General features: G+C 37.0%; 3 protein-coding genes across 3 annotated transcripts in view; 1 reads left to right on the top strand and 2 right to left on the bottom strand.

The window, feature by feature from the left end:
• LOC143236983 (uncharacterized) overlaps positions 1 to 8,871 on the bottom strand; it is a 34,962-nt gene extending 26,091 nt beyond the window's left edge. The window contains 1 exon segment of the mRNA XM_076475740.1: positions 8,653 to 8,871. Coding sequence (XP_076331855.1) covers positions 8,653 to 8,871 — 219 coding nt within the window.
• LOC143245256 (GTPase-activating Rap/Ran-GAP domain-like protein 3) overlaps positions 1 to 20,733 on the bottom strand; it is a 661,441-nt gene that overhangs the window by 408,798 nt on the left and 231,910 nt on the right. The gene's annotated exons all lie outside the window — the stretch shown is intronic.
• LOC143236974 (uncharacterized) overlaps positions 1,684 to 20,733 on the top strand; it is a 67,124-nt gene continuing 48,074 nt past the window's right edge. The window contains exons 1-2 of the mRNA XM_076475729.1: positions 1,684 to 1,850; positions 10,327 to 11,230. Of these exons, the coding sequence (XP_076331844.1) occupies positions 11,000 to 11,230 (231 nt within the window). The 5' untranslated portion in view covers positions 1,684 to 1,850; positions 10,327 to 10,999. The remainder of the gene's footprint in view (positions 1,851 to 10,326; positions 11,231 to 20,733) is intronic.

The raw sequence follows: 20,733 nt of genomic DNA, 5'->3' as shown, positions 1-20,733 counted from the left end.
GGTCCCTAATTTAGCAGTGTAAGACTACAGGGAAGGCAGGTAGTCGTCATCACCACCCACCGCCAACTCTTGGGCTACTCTTTTACCAACGAATAGTGTGATTGACCGTAACATTTATACACCCCCACGGCTGGGAGGGCGAGCATGTTTAGCGCGACGCGGGCGCGAACCTGCGACCCTAAGATTACGAGTCGCACGCCTTACGCGCTTGGCCATGCCAGGCCCGCAATACAAAGTAATAATAATGATATTAGTCAATATACATCTAACTGAAGGTGGTATACAAAATTTACTATTGCTGCAGATCTATCAATAGATGTGAGTAGTTTTAGTGTTTTAATTTTTCTTGTAGATATGGTGATATTTTCAGGATCCTTTTCCCAGAGTTAGTCCTGGATTATCATCACACGTATCCACTACTGTGGGTATTTCAAATCATCATCAGCTGATAAGGCAGACACTTTAATGATGCATCTTTGTCTGACATCTACGAAGTCATTTGTTACGGTAATCTGCATTTTCATGCATTGTTTGTAGTTTTTTGGATAATTTAGTATAGTTTTCATATAAGTTCAATAGGCTGTTAAGCAGCCCCCAAGATGCACAATTTTTTTAATAAGTCGACATTGGAAACTCCAGGTAAATTCAGCTTATGATAGATCATAAGCTCAGTCAGAAACATATTGTTAAATTGCATGATCAGTCAGGCCAGAACTGATGTTTTCTTAGACTGTAAATAACGTTTTCACGTTTCAAAATTCTATCCTAACCTTGAATAAAGTATATTTGCTTCTTTTATAAATCTCAGTCTTAGTATCGAAGATTCTTTTAAGAGTAAACTTTACATACAGCCTATCAGACCCGTATCAATAACTTAAAACAGACCCAGTAAAACACATTGCTCGAAAATCTCATAATCTGCTATGAAGTTCTTCACTTTTTTCATTTTTGAACCTACTATTGGTAACTAGAGCTAAATAGTGTGGTAGAACTCCCAAATTTCTTCCACTGTTATGAATATTGGCGCAATAAATTTCAAACAAAGATCCAAAATTTGAGTGCTTTCGAATATTTGACTATTTGAACATGTTAAAGTTTTAGTTTTTTTCTAGAGGCCCGGCATGGCCAGGTCTGTTAAGGCGTTTAACTCGTAATTTGCGGGTCACGGGTTCGAATCGCAGTCGTACCAAACACGCTCGCCCTTTCAGCCGTGGGGCGTTATAGTTTGACGTCAATTCCACTATTCGTTGGTAAAAGAGTAGCCCAAGAATTGGTGGAGGGTAATGACTAGCTGTCTTTCCTCCAGCCTTACACTGCTAAATTAGGGACGGCTAACATAGATAGTCCTCGAGTAGCTTTGCGCGAAATTCAAAAACAAACAAACAAGTTTCATTTTTTCTTTTATTTTTTTATCTGACGCATCTTTTATATTTGATTCCCTTTATCAGAAGAGATGATAATCTGGATAGTTTTAGGAAACCAGTACAATTCCTAAAACCCTCCGAACGGAAACCTTAGAGCAGAAATATTGTTTGGAATAAATAGTTCTACATTAAAATATTTATTTTCTTTGTTATGTTATTGTACCATTTATTTATCGTTGCTATTTTTATTTTGAGATTTACTATCTCACCCAAGTCACTTATCTAAATTCTAGATAGCGCTATAGAAAATAACCAATCAGAGTTAAACTTTATTATTCAACTTAAAAAGAGGGAATTTAGTTTTTATCGGTAATTTTAATGTGAGATAGTATTATCTATAGTTTCTAATTTTAAAAAAAGGATCAGGAAGTAAACATATATTAAGCTCAGCACCAAACAAAAAACAGCCAGAGAACCGAGATTCTGGTATGTAATAGTTACATATTAATAGTAAAATAAGTTTTTAAAAACTCGTCGTTATGACGTTCTTTGAAGTTTGACCATGAGTTTGAGTTTAGCCTCTTTATTTCTTATTTGTGAGCCCCCCTATAAAGAGTATTAATAGCTTGTAATTTTAGTACTTACTAGTAATGCAAGTAGTAGTGTAATATGTTTCACGATGTCAGAAAAACACACAAGTTCAAGGGGTCTTGATACAAAATGATATAAATTATAACTTATGGTAAGTTATACATAATTCGAGTGCTTTCGAAATGTGGACCTTTCTTTTTAGAGGCAAACTGACGTTGGTATTATATTTGTAATTTATAAAGCTGCAACAGCAAAGACTTAATGGTTTTACACTGTGCCTACAGTGATAAAACACAAAAAAATCAATTATTGTTATTGGTAATTAGGCAGTATTTACTAGTACTAGTGCTATTTGTATCAGAATTACGAATTTGTGAAAATATTATAAAGTTAATATTAATCTGTTAATGTATTTTGAGGTAGATTTTGGTTATTAATGTTACTTTAAATTATAGTATGTTATTACCCTTAGCAGTTATTAATTTGTAAGTAGTATTGTGACTAATAGGATTTAGAGCTAGAATTAAATATGTTTGTGACATAATCATATTAAAGTTTTATAAAACATATATTAGATCAATAGGATAAAGGTCTCTGCTTACTTTGTGCTGTATTCTTAAGATAATAGGAGAGAGCAGAATTTCATGAGGTGATGTAAAAGTAGAATGAATGAGAGAAAAAAGGGTACTATTGAAATAAACAGAAAATTAACCCTTTTGGTGCGGTTGATGACCTCAGTCGACTTGAAGGCTCAGCTCGGCAGGCGACCTTCCTTTATTCCTGTTATGCTTATGTATTGAATTTAATGTATATAGTATTGGGTACAATCACTGAATATTTCAGGGACTTTTGTTGAGCTATTGCCGAGATATCATGCTTATAGTACTGATACCGAAATTAGTTGAAGTATCAAACATATATATTCAGCGCCATGCCAAACATTAAAAGTTGTTATTCAGCACCGAGAGGGTTAAAATGTATTTGAAACCCAAATATTTTTAAATCACTCTTACCCAGTTAATAAAAATGACACTGCTAAACTATATAGAATTATAAAAGTGGAATGACATTGAGTGACAGCTGCCTTTTTATTTTATGGAATGATAGGCCTAGAATTGAAATGTATTGAAACTGTAGAAAAGAGAAATGACTAATTATTTTGTTACATTCCAAAAGTAATCTTAAAGTTCCTTAACCAGTTAATAAAAAACTAACACTGCTGTGTTACATAAAAATAAATTATAGAAGAAGAAAGAATGACAGTTCATGTCTTTTAGACCTGAGAACTAATCCTCAAACTTCTTACCATGTAAAAGTAAATTAAATGGAATGGTAACTGTTTGGTATATAGTGAGAGTCATGAACATCAGAAATACATCAAAATTTTGTATATAGTGAGAGTCATGAACATCAGAAATACATCAAACTAGCATTTCAAAAAATGTTGGGTATACTGTTCACAAGGGGCTAAAAATGAGTTCTCAGGGGGCAGGAGTAATTAGGATAGAGCCAGTAGTGTAATAATAAAAAATTAAGCACTTTAATGTTTTTTTTTAAAGGAAAATAAAACTAATTATTACATGTATAACAGTTTAATGTACATGTGTATTACATCTTATTATTTTCACTCATTTAAATAAGATTGGTGTGTACAAAAAAACATGTTTTTGAAGGGGGTTTGAATAACAAAAGTTTGAGGAACAGTACATTAAACTATTTTAAAAAATGACAGCTTATATCAGGCAGTTTTTCTTTTATTAACCTCATATTTACTCTTATTACTTGTTTATTCTCAAAATTGGTATATAATGTGGCATTGTAACTTTTACTGAAAAACTATAAAGTAAAAAGTGGATGCTATTGACTTTGAGTGAATAATTTTAATTGATATATATATTCTGCAATTACAAAACAATAACAGTGAGGTAGACTTTACATATTTTTCTGGGTCATTACAAATTGTGTATACTTATGTTTTGTATTATCGGCTAGACTGCTTTAAATATTAATCATATTATTAAATTAAATATTCTGTGTTAACTTCCTTGCTGTCATATGTGTAAGAAAATATAGAATATATGCCCTGAATGTTTTAAAGGAAAAGGCTTAGCACTGTTTTCTTAAAATGCCAGATTATACATTTAATCTCGCTTGTTGACAGGGGACTGGATTAATTTTGTTGTTTCTCAGAAGTTTTACGTACTCTTCTTTTTGCTTGAAGTATGATAAAAAGGAATGTAGGGGGATAAGAGAAAGTAAGAAGGATTCTAGTTATATAAATTGAATAAGATTTAGAATGTTCTATAAAGTAGTCCACTGTTTGAAATCTTTGTTCAATTTTAAAAAAGGATAATAGGAGAAGGAGCAGGAATACAGCAGGTTCATCTAGTGGATTGTTACTTAACCTTTTATTCACTTTTGATTGGTTGCAGAGAAATTCAAACAGTTGTCCTTAGAAATTGTGAAAGTATTTTTACTTCGTGTATATATTTTATCTTGAATAATTTTTGGGAGGCAGTGGGCTTTTTCTATTTACAGTAGCTAGATGTCTCAATTTTGTACATACATACATCATGTTTCTGTGACTAAGTGTATTTTTCTCATTGACAAAATTAAATTACGTATTGCAAAAATAAAACAGAACAGCATAATAATGGTCAACTTATTAAGGATTTAGTAAAACATGAATAATTTTGATAGGTTGTCATTTTCAAGGAATTGAGTGAAACTGTTGACTTTTAGTTAAGGTCAAAATGAAAACCACAGGTCTGTTAACAGCAGTAGAATGCAAAAACAAATTTGAAAACAATTACTTGCAAATAGAAATTTAGTTTTTGTTGGTTCTCTTATGTTGTATTGATAGAAGAATTTGGGTTCTTCAATGGTTTTTAACTGATTTAAATTAACTTTATGGTTGCTTGTGTGAACATGAAACTTCTGATGACAGTACATAGTCTTATTGTTTTAAGTTGAATTGGATAATTTTGTTTGACCACTATAAGAATAATAACAAGAATGAGTCAGTAGATGAATACTGTTTGTTGTAAGTTCTATCTTATTTTTTACTTTGTTGAATGAATTTAAAGTTTGTTTCCTGATTTATAAGTAGAGTTTTATTCCATTTTAAAACAGCACCTATTTTGCTTATTTCAAAGGGAAAGTGGGGTACCACTTTGTGAGAAGCATCTCATAATCTGTGAAATTGTTTGATTTACTTTGTCACTGTGCTTTATGTTTTTTTGAACAAGTTATTTATTAATTCCAAACTTATCCACTGACACCTGCTATGTATTATAATTTACCTTGGACGAATCTTCAATGTGTTATATTAGGTATGTTTTGTATTATTATTTCAGATACCTGGGAACTTGAATTTAGAGGTTAATTAGGTATCAAATGTATCATATTTGACAACAAGGTTGCTCACATACTTTTCCTTTTTAACACAAATATATTTTAATACACAAACAACAATACAATTTATTACAATGGTTATTGTAAACAGCTATTGGAAATATTGGTGTATATATGATATTTTATGAACTTACAAACAGTACTGAGTCTTTTATCTGGTCTGGAACTGAATCTTTTATGACACTGATGGAAAGTGGATTAATTATTTATTGATACATCAGTACACTTTGTTTGACAGCTAGCTAGCTCGAAGCACATGTAAATTTTTCATTGATAACGATACATAATGTCTTTGTGGAAATACTAATGCCCAAAGTTAATTCATGGAAGTTAAATGGTTCGTAATGTTTGAAATCTATAAGTGTCCTTGGCCAAATATCTGTAGTTTTCCAATTAATAAGCATTTATCACAATTATAACTTATGAGGTTTATAGTATGGTTATTACTATTAATTGTATTAATAGTGTATTAAAACTGTCTTCTGGCACAGTGATTTATAAACTTTAGGCAAGGTTGAAGAAAGTTCAGTTGGCTCAACTGTACTGGTATTTATGCACATATATGCATTGTTGATTCTTATGCTCAAGAATCTTCTACAAATTTAGAGAACAGGTGGGGTTTTCACAATAGACATTTACCAATGTAAGTTGCTTGTATTTCTAAATGTATATTAAACTAAAACAAATATAGATAGTAAAATAAATACATAATAGTAGATCTGTTACACACTATAGATGTTTTTTGATGTGCAGGGTTTCCACGTTTTTTCACTTTTTGCCAATCTAAACACTGAGAACTCTTGCTTCTAGTCATTTAAACCCCACTCAAATGCCTGAGGCAAATTCTACTTTTCAAATTTCTCCAACTTCAATGCATCTTCTTAGATACTGTGTATGGGCCTGGCATGGCCTAGCTCATTAAGGCGTGCGCTTCGTAATCTGAGGGTCGCGGGTTCACGCCCGAGTCGTGCCAAACATGCTCGCCCTCCCAGCCGTGGGGGCGTTATAATGTGACGGTCAATCCCACTTTTTGTTGGTAAAAGAGTAGCCCAAGAGTAGCTGCCTTCCCTCTACTCTTACACTGCTAAATTAGGGACGGCTAGCACAGATAGCCCTCGAGTAGCTTTGTGCAAAATTCCAAAACAAACAAACAAGATACTGTGTATAAGCACCTTATTCTGATAATGTCACTTTTTCTCAATGAAGCATTTGGCACAGGTTTCTATGAACAATAGTGTTGTGCTTAGCTGCTACTCACATTGTGAATTTGAATGTGGCCAGCATTTCTACAGTAATTTTTTTTTTATTATAACTACATTATTTAATAAAAGAAACTTACCAACAGTTATAAATTTTAGAGTTAATGTTTCTGCTATAGAAATAAACCAGACCTATTTTCTTCTGTCTCTTTTGTCTGGTGTTTGTCAACCAACAGCCAGAGGAGGGGTCACTCTCAGTCAAGGATGTCTGTGATATGATCTGTTGAGAGGTGGAGATGTGTGGAGTGAGGGGGTGTCTTTGAGGGGTTCTGAGGCAGCTTTTGTAAATGACTGGTGAGATTTTATACTCACTTTTTATGGCTCCTATTTTTTACTATGTCAGTCTCAACAATGGACCGTTTTGAGCAGCCACCTCCAACTTCTTTTCTTTAGGTGGTTGCTAGAGTTTGTAACGTTTTGAAGTCTCTCCTATTGAATTTGTCTCTAGTCCTTTCTTGTCAGTAGAAAGGGACAGCAAGTGACTACTTGAGTGTTTTTTTCCATACTCCTGTTATTGCTGTTCATGCTGGGAGATTTGCTGCTTAGGTACATGATGGGATAGCTATGCCTTATTCTCCATGTTTATCAGATCAGCATACTTTGACTTATCACTGTCAAGAGAAAGTCTGTTTAGATTCTTAGTGGATAAATCTCCTTTTTTGGACCTGTGGGGTTGTAGACTGGAACCACTGATCATTTTTAACAGATCATAATTTACTTGTATTAATCTTACATTCATGGCTGTTCTGAGGTATTTCAATACAATTTTCGTTGAAGCTTATTAATGTTCTACGAAGCAATTTAAGGATGAGTTGGGATTTTCCTGACATCTGCCTCAGTCAGTTTGATTTTTTTCCATTCTTTATTTGGTTCCTGGCTGGTTTGTTGTTGGGATTTATAGGATAGAAATACTTTGATACTAAAGGTTTATTTACTGTTTTTTGCAGTGAGGGAATTGTAGGAAATTCCTTTTCTCTGTTTTGTATTATTTGCTGGAGTTCCAGAAATGTTAGAATCTTAAATTGATATTTAAATTCTTATTATTGCCTTTGTCATCTTATCTTTTTGGCTGTAATTTAGAAATCTTGGCCTGCAGTGTTTCCATCAGTTTCCAGGTTCATTGATTCTCACAATTGGATCCATCTCAAGAATAGGAATGGATGTGTTTTTCAATACTGACTTAGCCACACTCAACCAACCCATCTCGGGTTTCAAGCTGTGGAAAGTGCCATCAGGCATTTACTTCTGTCTCCTCTTACTGCAGAGATGGTTCTCTCTCTTGGGAGATGTGAGGATTCCATGAGCTTTTCTAAATCTTAGGACAAGCCCAAATGTTGTCCAAATGGATCACTTTGTCTCATTACTTAGAAGCAACATTGTTGACTGTGAAATGTTGTTTGATTGGAACAACACTATTATTGGGGTATCAATTGTAGCATCTTGTCCCAAGATCTGTCTGCTCCCAGATATATTCTTAAGGGATGGGGAGCTTATCTTTAAGATCAGGAATTCCAGAGTACTTGGATAGAAGACTAGTTCTCAAACTTCTTGCAGTACATTGGAAAAGGTTCAAGATCTATCTTTTTTGAAGGGGAAAATGATCAAAATACATTTCAACAATTCCACAGTTGTATATCAGATTTCTCATCCAGGAGGCATATGTTCTTGAAGCCTCTGTTTTTTGTATCTTGGATCTTCTGTGCTAGGCTCATTCTCATTGCATCAGTCTTTTGGCATGTCATGTTCCAAGAGTGATGAATTTAATTGCAAATCATGTGTCTCGACCAATCCAAATTCTTCCGAGAGAATGGATGCTACATCACAAGGTTATTCAGTGGTTTTGCTCTCAGCTTAGGTTTATAATGATTAATGCCTTTGCAATTTGTTGGAATTCCCAACTGCAGTTATTTTGTTCTCCAGTTCTTCATCCCCAAGCATTGGCACTAGATGGGTTCAGTCAGAACTGGATAGGTTTACATCTGTTTGCCTTTTCTCAGATTTGATTATTGCCCTAGGGTTCTGACTTTGGTTGGTTCTGTTCCCCTGCTGAGTTCTCTTGGTTGTACCTTATTGGCCAGCTGAAGTGTTGTTCCAACTCCTTCAGTATCTGCAAGAATTTCCACCTTTGTTTCTTTCACATTGGAAGTCTCTGTCTCGTCATCATGGATTGGAAGTCTCTGTCTCATCATTATGGATTGGAAGTCTCTTTTGAGACAACCTTGACCAGACATTTGGAAACTCATTCTTCATGATTGGAAGTTATGTGGCCCTTTGTTCAACATGAGGACTTAACTTCTAAGGTTTCTCTATAGTTAACTAAATCTGTTGGTCAACCAGAATTGTTTATCAATGAAAATGGAATATTTATCTTCAGTGTTGTATTTAAAGGAAGTTAAACTCTTTTCATGCAAAAGTATCTATCAAATCCCATTTTCCAACTTGGGTATTTGAGAACAGTCTTACTTTGTCAACGATGACTATATAAGGCATCCTTATCCAATATTTATAGGTATTCTAAATCTCCATTTTTATCATGTATACTAAAATGCTTTTATATTCTTTGACCCAAATGACTTTTCAGTTACTAAATTGGGATTTACAGTTGTTTTACATGTGTTGATTCATCCTTCTTTTGAGCCCTTAGCTTCATGTTTTTTTATATCACCTCTCTCTTAAATTGTATTTTTTGTTGTTGGGTTGTGGATGTCATTGGTTGGAGTTACTTGCCATCCATCTGCATAGGACTTTTTATCATTCCACCTTTATCCTGCTTTACCTGTTAGGTCCTTTCTTTCCAATACATTTTGGCTGCCAGGGAAGAAGAAAGATCTTTCTCGCCAATGCATTTGCCAGCCATATACTGTTCAGTACTGATGTGTGATGTACTGGACATCACTGTTGCCTTGGTGTTGTCATTTTTACTGTGCATGAAGGAGTCATTGGTAATTCTAGAAAACAAACACATGATAAACTGTGAAATATTATTGTTCACCATTGCTACCTGTTATCAAATAGCTAGTATTACCAGGAATGGAATATTTTCTTGTGTTCAGATGCAGTGCAACAAAGGAGTATGACGTGTTAGTACACAATGTTGAATGAACTTACATTGATTATGGGATTCATTTATATATTTATTCATCAAAGTTCTAGCCTGTTGTATGAAAAATAGATTTATTTTGGAGAATATAAATATTTGCCAAAATAACTCAGAAGTTGATGAAATTCAACTAATTAACACTGTTTGAAATTTGGAAGGAATTCTGAGAAATAACATAAAATTGAAAATGTTATGTGCTTGAGAAAATAAAGTAAGGAGATTGTATGAAAAGAAACATGTTGGAAAATTATCACTTTTGACAGTTCATAAAACTTAGTCATCTTATAACTCACGAGTGGGGTGTTTTGTAAGCTTTCCCATTTTTCATTTGGAATTTTGATTTGTTTAGTCATATCACATTAGCATTTTGTTATTTAAATTTCCATCACAGCTTAAGTAAGTGCTTTATATTTATAATGAGTAGTGAGTAGAAATGCAAAGGTTTAGAGCATGCTTATTGTAATGCTTAACATGATTGTTTTTGATTGAGAGTAAAAAAAATTCTAATGATCTCAGCAAAGATTGAATGGCCTTCTCTTACTTTGATTTTGTTGGTTTAATAATATTTCTTGCTGATTGTGATTATTTATTTATACAGAATATATCAGAATATGTATTCTGCTCAAAGGACTAAGTTCCAGGAAAACGTACAGAACTCTTCAGTAGATAATAAAGAGAATCTGTCTGAGGTACCGGAATGTTCTCTGCAAAGTGTTAAAACAGTAAAGACAGATGTTTACTCCTTGAGTAGAAAACTAGCTAGTCTTCAAGAAGAACCTGTGACACCCAAAGAATCAGAATACTTGTGGTCCAAAAGGACTGATGTAGAAAATGTTAAAATTTCTAAGGATACAAATGAAATCAGTTATCCATGTCAAGATAAACAAAATCTTATTGATAAAGATGACCAACAACTGCACGTTTGTAAGTCAAATATTTCAACACATCGGAGTTTAAGTTTTGAATCAATGCCAAGAACAGAGTTAACTTATACAGTTACTGGTACGCCCGAGTTAAAAGTTAGATATATCTCAAGACTTCCATCTGCTAAGAGGATGACTGCTTCCTGTGAAGATTCAAATAAAAACTGTCAACCAAGTGTTTCCTCATCACAATCTTTAAGTTCTCAAAACCATATACTTACACCAGCAGGGTGAAAGCGTAAAGATGCTTTCACACCGTTGTCTTCTCACATACATGGAAAAACATGTTCCAAGTACGACTTCTCAGTACGAGTTGAAAAAGCTACACCCTGTTCTTCAGTAGTTAAGATGCGAGATCACAGTGCTGGTGATACCAAGGAAATTCATAAAATTACTAATGTACAGTACAAAGGAATTATTACAGAAGTGGGTAAGAATAAGCCACATTTAAAGAGACAGGTACACAGTTTAGAATCATTGAAACATTCTCATGCTTCATTCTCTTCCAATCCTGACAGTTATACTGGTGACTCACTGCCCATTTGTGGAAAGTTGTCTGGTAGAGAAGAGGTAATTCAGGTATGATGGTTGTTACTAGTACGTATATATTTATAGCATGCCTATGAATTATGATGGTGAATATCTGGTATGTTTAATTTGTTGACGTAATTTTGACTATTGTTAATGTGGAAAATTATCTGTGTTGTGTAATAAAGTAATTATTTTTATGCAGATCGTATATTCTGTTGCAGTTTTGGTGTTCTTTATATCGTCAATATTTCACTTATGCCTGTAATCCTTTCACAGTTGATGTAGTTGATAATTTCATTCTTTTTTAAATAATTTATAATGTTACTTGGTATAAGATATATTCAGGTAATTCTTGTATTTATGAGATTTTTTATAACCGTATGTCAAAAGGTCCTAAACATGCACAAATTATTTTGCTTTGGTGAATGTTATGTAAGACAATGAACAGTGGTTGTTTCATGGAGTGACATAGGTTTTTGTACAAGTTCATATGTGGTGGAAATTATTTCCTTTAAAAATGTCATATATATATATATATATAACAAGGGAGGTAATATAAGTTGTCCCAGTAATTACAGACCTATTAGTCTTATATTAGTTGTGGGAGTGTAGTAAAAGATATTTTGCAAATTTTATTTAATAAAGTTTAAACTTTAGAATGTTATTGGATAGGCAACATGTTTCAACAAGGGAAAATGCTATCCTACAAATATTTTGACATTCTTTGAAAAAGTTATTGCTAATGTAAGTTAGTGTAAAGGTATGTAATTGGTGTGTCTTGGTTTTTTAGAAAACATTTGACAAGGTGCCACATGAAAGGTGTGTGTGTATATATAAAAGCAAGGTGTGGATGGGAGACAAGTTAGCTAATTGGGTAGAAGGGTGGCTGGGTGAAAGAAAGCAGAGGATTGTTATAAATGGAGTTCAGTGAAACCAGATTAATGTTGCAAGAGATTCACCTCTGGACTCAGTCTTAGAACATCTCTTTTTGAGTTGCATCAATGACATAGATGAAGGAATGGTTAATAAGTTACTTGAATTTGCAGATGCTATTGAAGTCTTGTGTGTTGCTAGCTGTGAGGAGGATTCTTCTGATTTACAAAAGGATTTAGATCACTTAATGAATTGGATAAATAAATGGCAGATGGGTTTTAATAATACTAAATGCAAGATAATGCACGTGGGTTATCATAATTTAAACTATAAGTGATTTTGATGGAATAATCTTAGTGTTATGGAACAAAAGGAATCCAATACATAATACTTGTAGCTATTACTCAACATTCAGGGTTTCTTACATTGCTCATCTTAGCATTGGTCTGTTTTTTATTATTTTTTTGTCATTTACTTCAATCTTTTATATCCAGCTTACATGGCCCTGACAATATTTGTCTCATGACACTTTCCATCATATCAGCACTCCTTCTGTCCTGATACTGTGTATAAGCACCTTATTCGGATGTTTTACCCTTTCTCAACAAAGTGTCACAAATGGGTTTTCTAGTATTATGATCATTCAAAGGCACTTGGACTGTTATAGGTGTTATGTAGTTGAATTTTATAATAATAATTTATAATGACAAATGTTTTTATTTATTGTGATTGGCAAGCTGATTTACAGTATGAATTCTTAAATTACGTCTGGTATAGTGGCAAATCAGGTCTCTCTGTTAATATTGTTGGTGATCCTATTTGTAGTGAGATGAGACATCTATTTGATGGTTCTATGGGTGGTTTTGAGGCTATAATTGAGGACAGTCATTGACATTCTAGAGAAAATTTACAATTGCATTTTTTCCCACCTTCTTTTAGTATGTTGGCTTTTCATTCTTCTCATGGAGCAGTAATGAGATTGTAGACTTGTAGCACCAGGATCTGGAGTTTGATTCCCTTGGGTGGTGGGTACACCAATTGAACCAAACATTGCTTTGCTCTAACCAAACAAATTTACCTCAGAAAATATTATTCCAATCAACAGCCTGTAAAGGAAAAAGTAAAAAAAAGTCTATTTTGGGATAAGCTGCCTTTGATTTTTTTTTTCTGTTGGTTTTTTCAGTGTGTAAGGTTTTGGACTTTTTTGTGGTGGCTTTTGAGGATACTCTAACTTTATGGCTTAAGGTCTGGGAACAAATTTTTAGTTGTTTTTTCTCCATGGATATTGTGGTTCATGTTGGAAGGTAAATACAAATATCAATAAAAAAATCCATTCCAGCTGATCCAGTGTCTTAAAAGTACTACGTAAGAATGGTGCACATTTTTGTAAAGTTTTTTACAGTTTAGTGTGCAGTGAATTAAGCAAACCTGAAAGATAACACTGTATACACACACACACTTAATTTGCTATTTCTCTTGAATAAGTTGCTCTGTAATCCATATGTCCTTAAAACCTGCCAGCAATTACAACAGTAAACATAGTTTTTAAAAATGCAGAATGAAACATTTTCCTGGTGCTACGCCCTTCCTGAGAAACAAACAAACCAACAAGAAAAACCAATCGTGTGCCCCCACTGTTTCAGAAACTGACATTGACAGTTGATACCATTTTAACTGGTCAAGTAGTTGCTCCTAAATTATTATTTAACTTATGAGACTGTCAGTGAGTGTGTGGATTCTGTACTGATCAGTTATGAGACTGTCAGTGAGTGTGTGGTTTCTGTACTGATAAGTTGTTATGAGACTGTCAATGAGTTTTTGGATTCTGTACTGATCAGATGTTATGAGACTGTCAGTGTGTGGTTTCTGTACTGATAAGTTGTTATGAGACTCAGTGAGTGTGTGGATTCTGTACTGATCAGTTGTTAAGGGACTGTCAGTGAGTGTGTGGTTTCTGTACTGATCAGTTGTTGAGGGAGTGTTAGTGAGTGTGTGGATTCTGTACTGATCAGTTGTTAAGGGACTGCCAGTGAGTGTGTGGTTTCTGTACTGATCAGTTGTTAAGGGACTGCCAGTGAGTTTGTGGTTTCTGTACTGATCAGTTGTAAAGGGACTGTCAGTGAGTGTGTGGTTTCTGTACTGATCAGTTGTTGAGGGACTGTCAGTGAGTGTGTGGTTTCTGTACAGATTAGTTGTTAAGAGACTGTCAGTGTGTGGTTTCTGTACAGATTAGTTGTTAAGAGACTGTCAGTGAGTGTGTGGTTTCTGTATTGATCAGTTGTTGAGGGACTGTCAGTGAGTGTGTGGTTTCTGTACAGATTAGTTGTTACGAGACTGTCAGTGTGTGGTTTCTGTACAGATTAGTTGTTAAGAGACTGTCAGTGAGTGTGTGGTTTCTGTATTGATCAGTTGTTGAGGGACTGTCAGTGAGTGTGTGGTTTCTGTACAGATTAGTTGTTACGAGACTGTCAGTGTGTGGTTTCTGTACAGATCAGTTGTTACGAGACTGTCAGTGTGTGGTTTCTGTACTGATCAGTTGTTACGAGACTGTCAGTGTGTGGTTTCTGTACTGATCAGTTGTTAAGGGACTGCCAGTGATTGTGTGGTTTCTCTACTGATCAGTTGTTAAGGGACTGTCAGTGAGTGTGTGGTTTCTGTACTGATCAGTTATGAGACTGTCAGTGAGTGTGTGGTTTCTCTACTGATCAGTTGTTAAGGCACTGTCAGTGAGTGTGTGGTTTCTGCACTAATTAGTTGTTAAGGGACTGTCAGTGAGTTTGTGGTTTCTGTACTGATCAGTTGTTTTGAGACTGTCAGTGAGTGTGTGGATTCTGTGCTGATCAGTTGTTACGAGACTGTCAGTGTGTGGTTTCTGTACTGATCGGTTGTTAATGCACTGTCAGTGAGTGTGTGGTTTTTGTACTGATCAGTTATTAAGGGACTGTCAGTGAGTGTGTGGATTCTGTACTGATCAGTTGTTGAGGGAGTGTCAGTGAGTGTGTGGATTCTGTACTGATCAGTTGTTAAGGGACTGCCAGTGAGTGTGTGGATTCTGTACTGATCAGTTGTTGAGGTACTGTCAGTGAGTGTGTGGTTTCTGTACTGATCAGTTGTTGAGGGAGTGTCAGTGAGTGTGTGGATTCTGTACTGATCAGTTGTTGAGGGAGTGTCAGTGAGTGTGTGGATTCTGTACTGATCAGTTGTTAAGGGACTGCCAGTGAGTGTGTGGTTTCTGTACTGATCAGTTGTTGAGGGACTGTCAGTGAGTGTGTGGATTCTGTACTGATCAGTTGTTGAGGGACTGTCAGTGAGTGTGTGGATTCTGTACTGATCAGTTGTTGAGGGACTGTCAGTGAGTGTGTGGTTTCTGTACAGATTAGTTGTTATGAGACTCAGTGAGTGTGTGGATTCTGTACTGATCAGTTGTTACAAGACTGTCAGTGTGTGGATTCTGTACTGATCAGTTGTTACGAGACTGTCAGTGTGTGGTTTCTGTACAGATCAGTTGTTACGAGACTGTCAGTGTGTGGATTCTGTACTGATCTGTTATGAGACTGTCAGTGAGTGTGTGGATTCTGTACTGATCAGTTGTTGAGGTACTGTCAGTGAGTGTGTGGTTTCTGTACTGATCAGTTGTTGAGGGACTGCCAGTGAGTGTGTGGTTTCTGTACTGATCAGTTGTTAAGGGACTGCCAGTGAGTGTGTGGTTTCTGTACTGATCAGTTGTTAAGGGACTGCCAGTGAGTGTGTGGTTTCTGTACTGATCAGTTGTTAAGGGACTGCCAGTTAGTGTGTGGTTTCTGTACTGATCAGTTGTTAAGGGACTGCCAGTGAGTGTGTGGTTTCTGCACTGATCAGTTGTTGAGGGACTGTCAGTGAGTGTGTGGATTCTGTACTGATCAGTTGTTATGAGACTGTCGGTGAGTGTGTGGTTTCTGTACTGATCAGTTGTTAAGGGACTGTCGGTGAGTGTGTGGTTTCTGTACTGATCAGTTGTTGAGGGACTGTCAGTGAGTGTGTGGTTTCTGTACTGATCAGTTGTTGAGGGACTGTCAGTGAGTGTGTGGTTTCTGTACAGATTAGTTGTTATGAGACTCAGTGAGTTTGTGGTTTCTGTACTGATCTGTTGTTAAGGGACTGTCAGTGAGTGTGTGGTTTCTCTACTGATCAGTTGTCAAGGCACTGTCAGTGAGTGTGTGGTTTCTGAACTGATCAGTTGTTATGAGACTGTCAGTGAGTGTGGTTTCTGCACTGATCATTTCTTATGAGACTGTCAGTGAGTGTGTGGATTCTGTACTGATCAGTTGTTGAGGGACTGTCAGTGAGTGTGTGGATTCTGTACTGATCAGTTGTTGAGGGACTGTCAGTGAGTGTGTGGTTTCTGTACAGATTAGTTGTTATGAGACTCAGTGAGTGTGTGGATTCTGTACTGATCAGTTGTTACAAGACTGTCAGTGTGTGGATTCTGTACTGATCAGTTGTTACGAGACTGTCAGTGTGTGGTTTCTGTACAGATCAGTTGTTACGAGACTGTCAGTGTGTGGATTCTGTACTGATCTGTTATGAGACTGTCAGTGAGTGTGTGGATTCTGTACTGATCAGTTGTTGAGGTACTGTCAGTGAGTGTGTGGTTTCTGTACTGATCAGTTGTTGAGGACTGCCAGTGAGTGTGTGGTTTCTGTACTGATCAGTTGTTAAGGACTACCAGTGAGTGTGTGGTTTCTGTACTGATCAGTTGTTAAGGGACTGCCAGTTAGTGTGTGGTTTCTGTACTGATCAGTTGTTAAGGGACTGCCAGTGAGTGTGTGGTTTCTGCACTGATCAGTTGTTGAGGACTGTCAGTGAGTGTGTGGATTCTGTACTGATCAGTTGTTATGAGACTGTCGGTGAGTGTGTGGTTTCTGTACTGATCAGTTGTTAAGGGACTGTCGGTGAGTGTGTGGTTTCTGTACTGATCAGTTGTTGAGGGACTGTCAGTGAGTGTGTGGTTTCTGTACTGATCAGTTGTTGAGGGACTGTCAGTGAGTGTGTGGTTTCTGTACTGATCAGTTGTTGAGGGACTGTCAGTGAGTGTGTGGTTTCTGTACAGATTAGTTGTTATGAGACTCAGTGAGTTTGTGGTTTCTGTACTGATCTGTTGTTAAGGGACTGTCAGTGAGTGTGTGGTTTCTCTACTGATCAGTTGTCAAGGCACTGTCAGTGAGTGTGTGGTTTCTGAACTGATCAGTTGTTATGAGACTGTCAGTGAGTGTGGTTTCTGCACTGATCATTTCTTATGAGACTGTCAGTGAGTGTGTGGATTCTGTACTGATCAGTTATGAGACTGTCAGTGAGTGTGTGGATTCTGTACTGATCAGTTGTTGAGGTACTGTCAGTGAGTGTGTGGATTTTGTACTGATCAGTTGTTGAGGGACTGCCAGTGAGTGTGTGGTTTCTGTACAGATAAGTTGTTATGAGACTGAGTGAGTTGGTGGTTTCTGTACTGATCAGTTGTTAAGGGACTGTCAGTGAGTGTGTGGTTTCTCTACTGATCAGTTGTTGAGGGACTGTCAGTGAGTGTGTGGATTCTGTACTGATCAGTTGTTGAGGGACTGTCAGTGAGTGTGTGGTTTCTGTACAGATTAGTTGTTATGAGACTCAGTGAGTGTGTGGATTCTGTACTGATCAGTTGTTACGAGACTGTCAGTGTGTGGATTCTGTACTGATCAGTTGTTACGAGACTGTCAGTGTGTGGTTTCTGTACAGATCAGTTGTTACGAGACTGTCAGTGTGTGGATTCTGTACTGATCTGTTATGAGACTGTCAGTGAGTGTGTGGATTCTGTACTGATCAGTTGTTGAGGTACTGTCAGTGAGTGTGTGGTTTCTGTACTGATCAGTTGTTGAGGGACTGCCAGTGAGTGTGTGGTTTCTGTACTGATCAGTTGTTAAGGGACTGCCAGTGAGTGTGTGGTTTCTGTACTGATCAGTTGTTGAGGGACTGCCAGTGAGTGTGTGGATTCTGTACTGATCAGTTGTTATGAGACTGTCGGTGAGTGTGTGGATTCTGTACAGATTAGTTGTTAAGAGACTGTCAGTGTGTGGTTTCTGTACAGATTAGTTGTTAAGAGACTGTCAGTGAGTGTGTGGTTTCTGTATTGATCAGTTGTTGAGGGACTGTCAGTGAGTGTGTGGATTCTGTACTGATCAGTTGTTGAGGGACTGTCAGTGAGTGTGTGGTTTCTCTACTGATCAGTTGTCAAGGCACTGTCAGTGAGTGTGTGGTTTCTGTACAGATCAGTTGTTGAGGTACTGTCAGTGAGTGTGTGGATTTTGTACTGATCAGTTGTTGAGGGACTGCCAGTGAGTGTGTGGTTTCTGTACAGATAAGTTGTTATGAGACTGAGTGAGTTGGTGGTTTCTGTACTGATCAGTTGTTAAGGGACTGTCAGTGAGTGTGTGGTTTCTCTACTGATCAGTTGTTGAGGGACTGTCAGTGAGTGTGTGGATTCTGTACTGATCAGTTGTTGAGGGACTGTCAGTGAGTGTGTGGTTTCTGTACAGATTAGTTGTTATGAGACTCAGTGAGTGTGTGGATTCTGTACTGATCAGTTGTTACGAGACTGTCAGTGTGTGGATTCTGTACTGATCAGTTGTTACGAGACTGTCAGTGTGTGGTTTCTGTACAGATCAGTTGTTACGAGACTGTCAGTGTGTGGATTCTGTACTGATCTGTTATGAGACTGTCAGTGAGTGTGTGGATTCTGTACTGATCAGTTGTTGAGGTACTGTCAGTGAGTGTGTGGTTTCTGTACTGATCAGTTGTTGAGGGACTGCCAGTGAGTGTGTGGTTTCTGTACTGATCAGTTGTTAAGGGACTGCCAGTGAGTGTGTGGTTTCTGTACTGATCAGTTGTTGAGGGACTGCCAGTGAGTGTGTGGATTCTGTACTGATCAGTTGTTATGAGACTGTCGGTGAGTGTGTGGATTCTGTACAGATTAGTTGTTAAGAGACTGTCAGTGTGTGGTTTCTGTACAGATTAGTTGTTAAGAGACTGTCAGTGAGTGTGTGGTTTCTGTATTGATCAGTTGTTGAGGGACTGTCAGTGAGTGTGTGGATTCTGTACTGATCAGTTGTTGAGGGACTGTCAGTGAGTGTGTGGTTTCTCTACTGATCAGTTGTCAAGGCACTGTCAGTGAGTGTGTGGTTTCTGCACTGATCATTTGTTTAGAGACTGTCAGTGATTGTGTGGTTTCTGTACTGATCAGTTGTTAAGGGACTGCCAGTGAGTGTGTGGTTTCTGTACTGATCAGTTGTTGAGGGACTGTCAGTGAGTGTGTGGATTCTGTACTGATCAGTTATGAGACTGCCAGTGATTGTGTTGTTTCTGTACTGATCAGTTATGAGACTGCCAGTGATTGTGTGGTTTCTGTACTGATCAGTTGCGAGACTGCCAGTGATTGTGTGGTTTCTGTATTGATCAGTTATAGATTGTCAGTGAGTGTGTGGTTTCTGTACTGATCAGTTATGAGATTGTCAGTGAGTGTGTGGTTTCTGTACTGATCAGTTGTTAAGGGACTGCCAGTGAGTGTGTGGTTTCTGTACTGATCAGTTGTTAAGGGACTGCCAGTTAGTGTGTGGTTTCTGTACTGATCAGTTGTTAAGGGACTGCCAGTGAGTGTGTGGTTTCTGGACTGATCAGTTGTTGAGGGACTGTCAGTGAGTGTGTGGATTCTGTACTGATCAGTTGTTATGAGACTGTCGGTGAGTGTGTGGTTTCTGTACTGATCAGTTGTTAAGGGACTGTCGGTGAGTGTGTGGTTTCTGTACTGATCAGTTGTTGAGGGACTGTCAGTGAGTGTGTGGTTTCTGTACAGATTAGTTGTTGAGGGACTGTCAGTGAGTGTGTGGTTTCTGTACAGATTAGTTGTTATGAGACTCAGTGAGTTTGTGGTTTCTGTACTGATCAGTTGTTATGAGACTGTCAGTGAGTGTGGTTTCTGCACTGATCATTTCTTATGAGACTGTCAGTGAGTGTGTGGATTCTGTACTGATCAGTTATGAGACTGTGAGTGAGTGTGTGGATTCTGTACTGATCAGTTGTTGAGGTACTGTCAGTGAGTGTGTGGATTCTGTACTGATCAGTTGTTGAGGTACTGTCAGTGAGTGTGTGGTTTCTGTACTGATCAGTTATGAGACTGTCAGTGATTGTGTGGTTTCTCTACTGATCAGTTGTTAAGGCACTGTCAGTGAGTGTGTGGTTTCTGCACTGATTAGTTGTTAAGGGACTGTCAGTGAGTTTGTGGTTTCTGTACTGATCAGTTGTTAAGGGACTGTCAGTGAGTGTGTGGTTTCTGTACAGATCAGTTGTTACGAGACTGTCAGTGTGTGGTTTCTGTACTGATGGGTTGTTAATGCACTGTCAGTGAGTGTGTGGTTTCTGCACTGATCATTTCTTATGAGACTGTCAGTGAGTGTGTGGATTCTGCACTGATCAGTTATGAGACTGCCAGTGATTGTGTTGTTTCTGTACTGATCAGTTATGAGACTGCCAGTGATTGTGTGGTTTCTGTACTGATCAGTTATGAGACTGCCAGTGATTGTGTGGTTTCTGTATTGATCAGTTATGAGATTGTCAGTGAGTGTGTGGTTTCTGTACTGATCAGTTATGAGATTGTCAGTGAGTGTGTGGTTTCTGTA

Source organism: Tachypleus tridentatus, chromosome 2 (genome assembly GCF_004210375.1).
Source record: "Tachypleus tridentatus isolate NWPU-2018 chromosome 2, ASM421037v1, whole genome shotgun sequence".
Classification (NCBI taxonomy): domain Eukaryota; kingdom Metazoa; phylum Arthropoda; class Merostomata; order Xiphosura; family Limulidae; genus Tachypleus; species Tachypleus tridentatus.
Note: the sequence above shows the minus strand (reverse complement) of the source record. Positions and strands in the feature narration are given on the sequence as shown.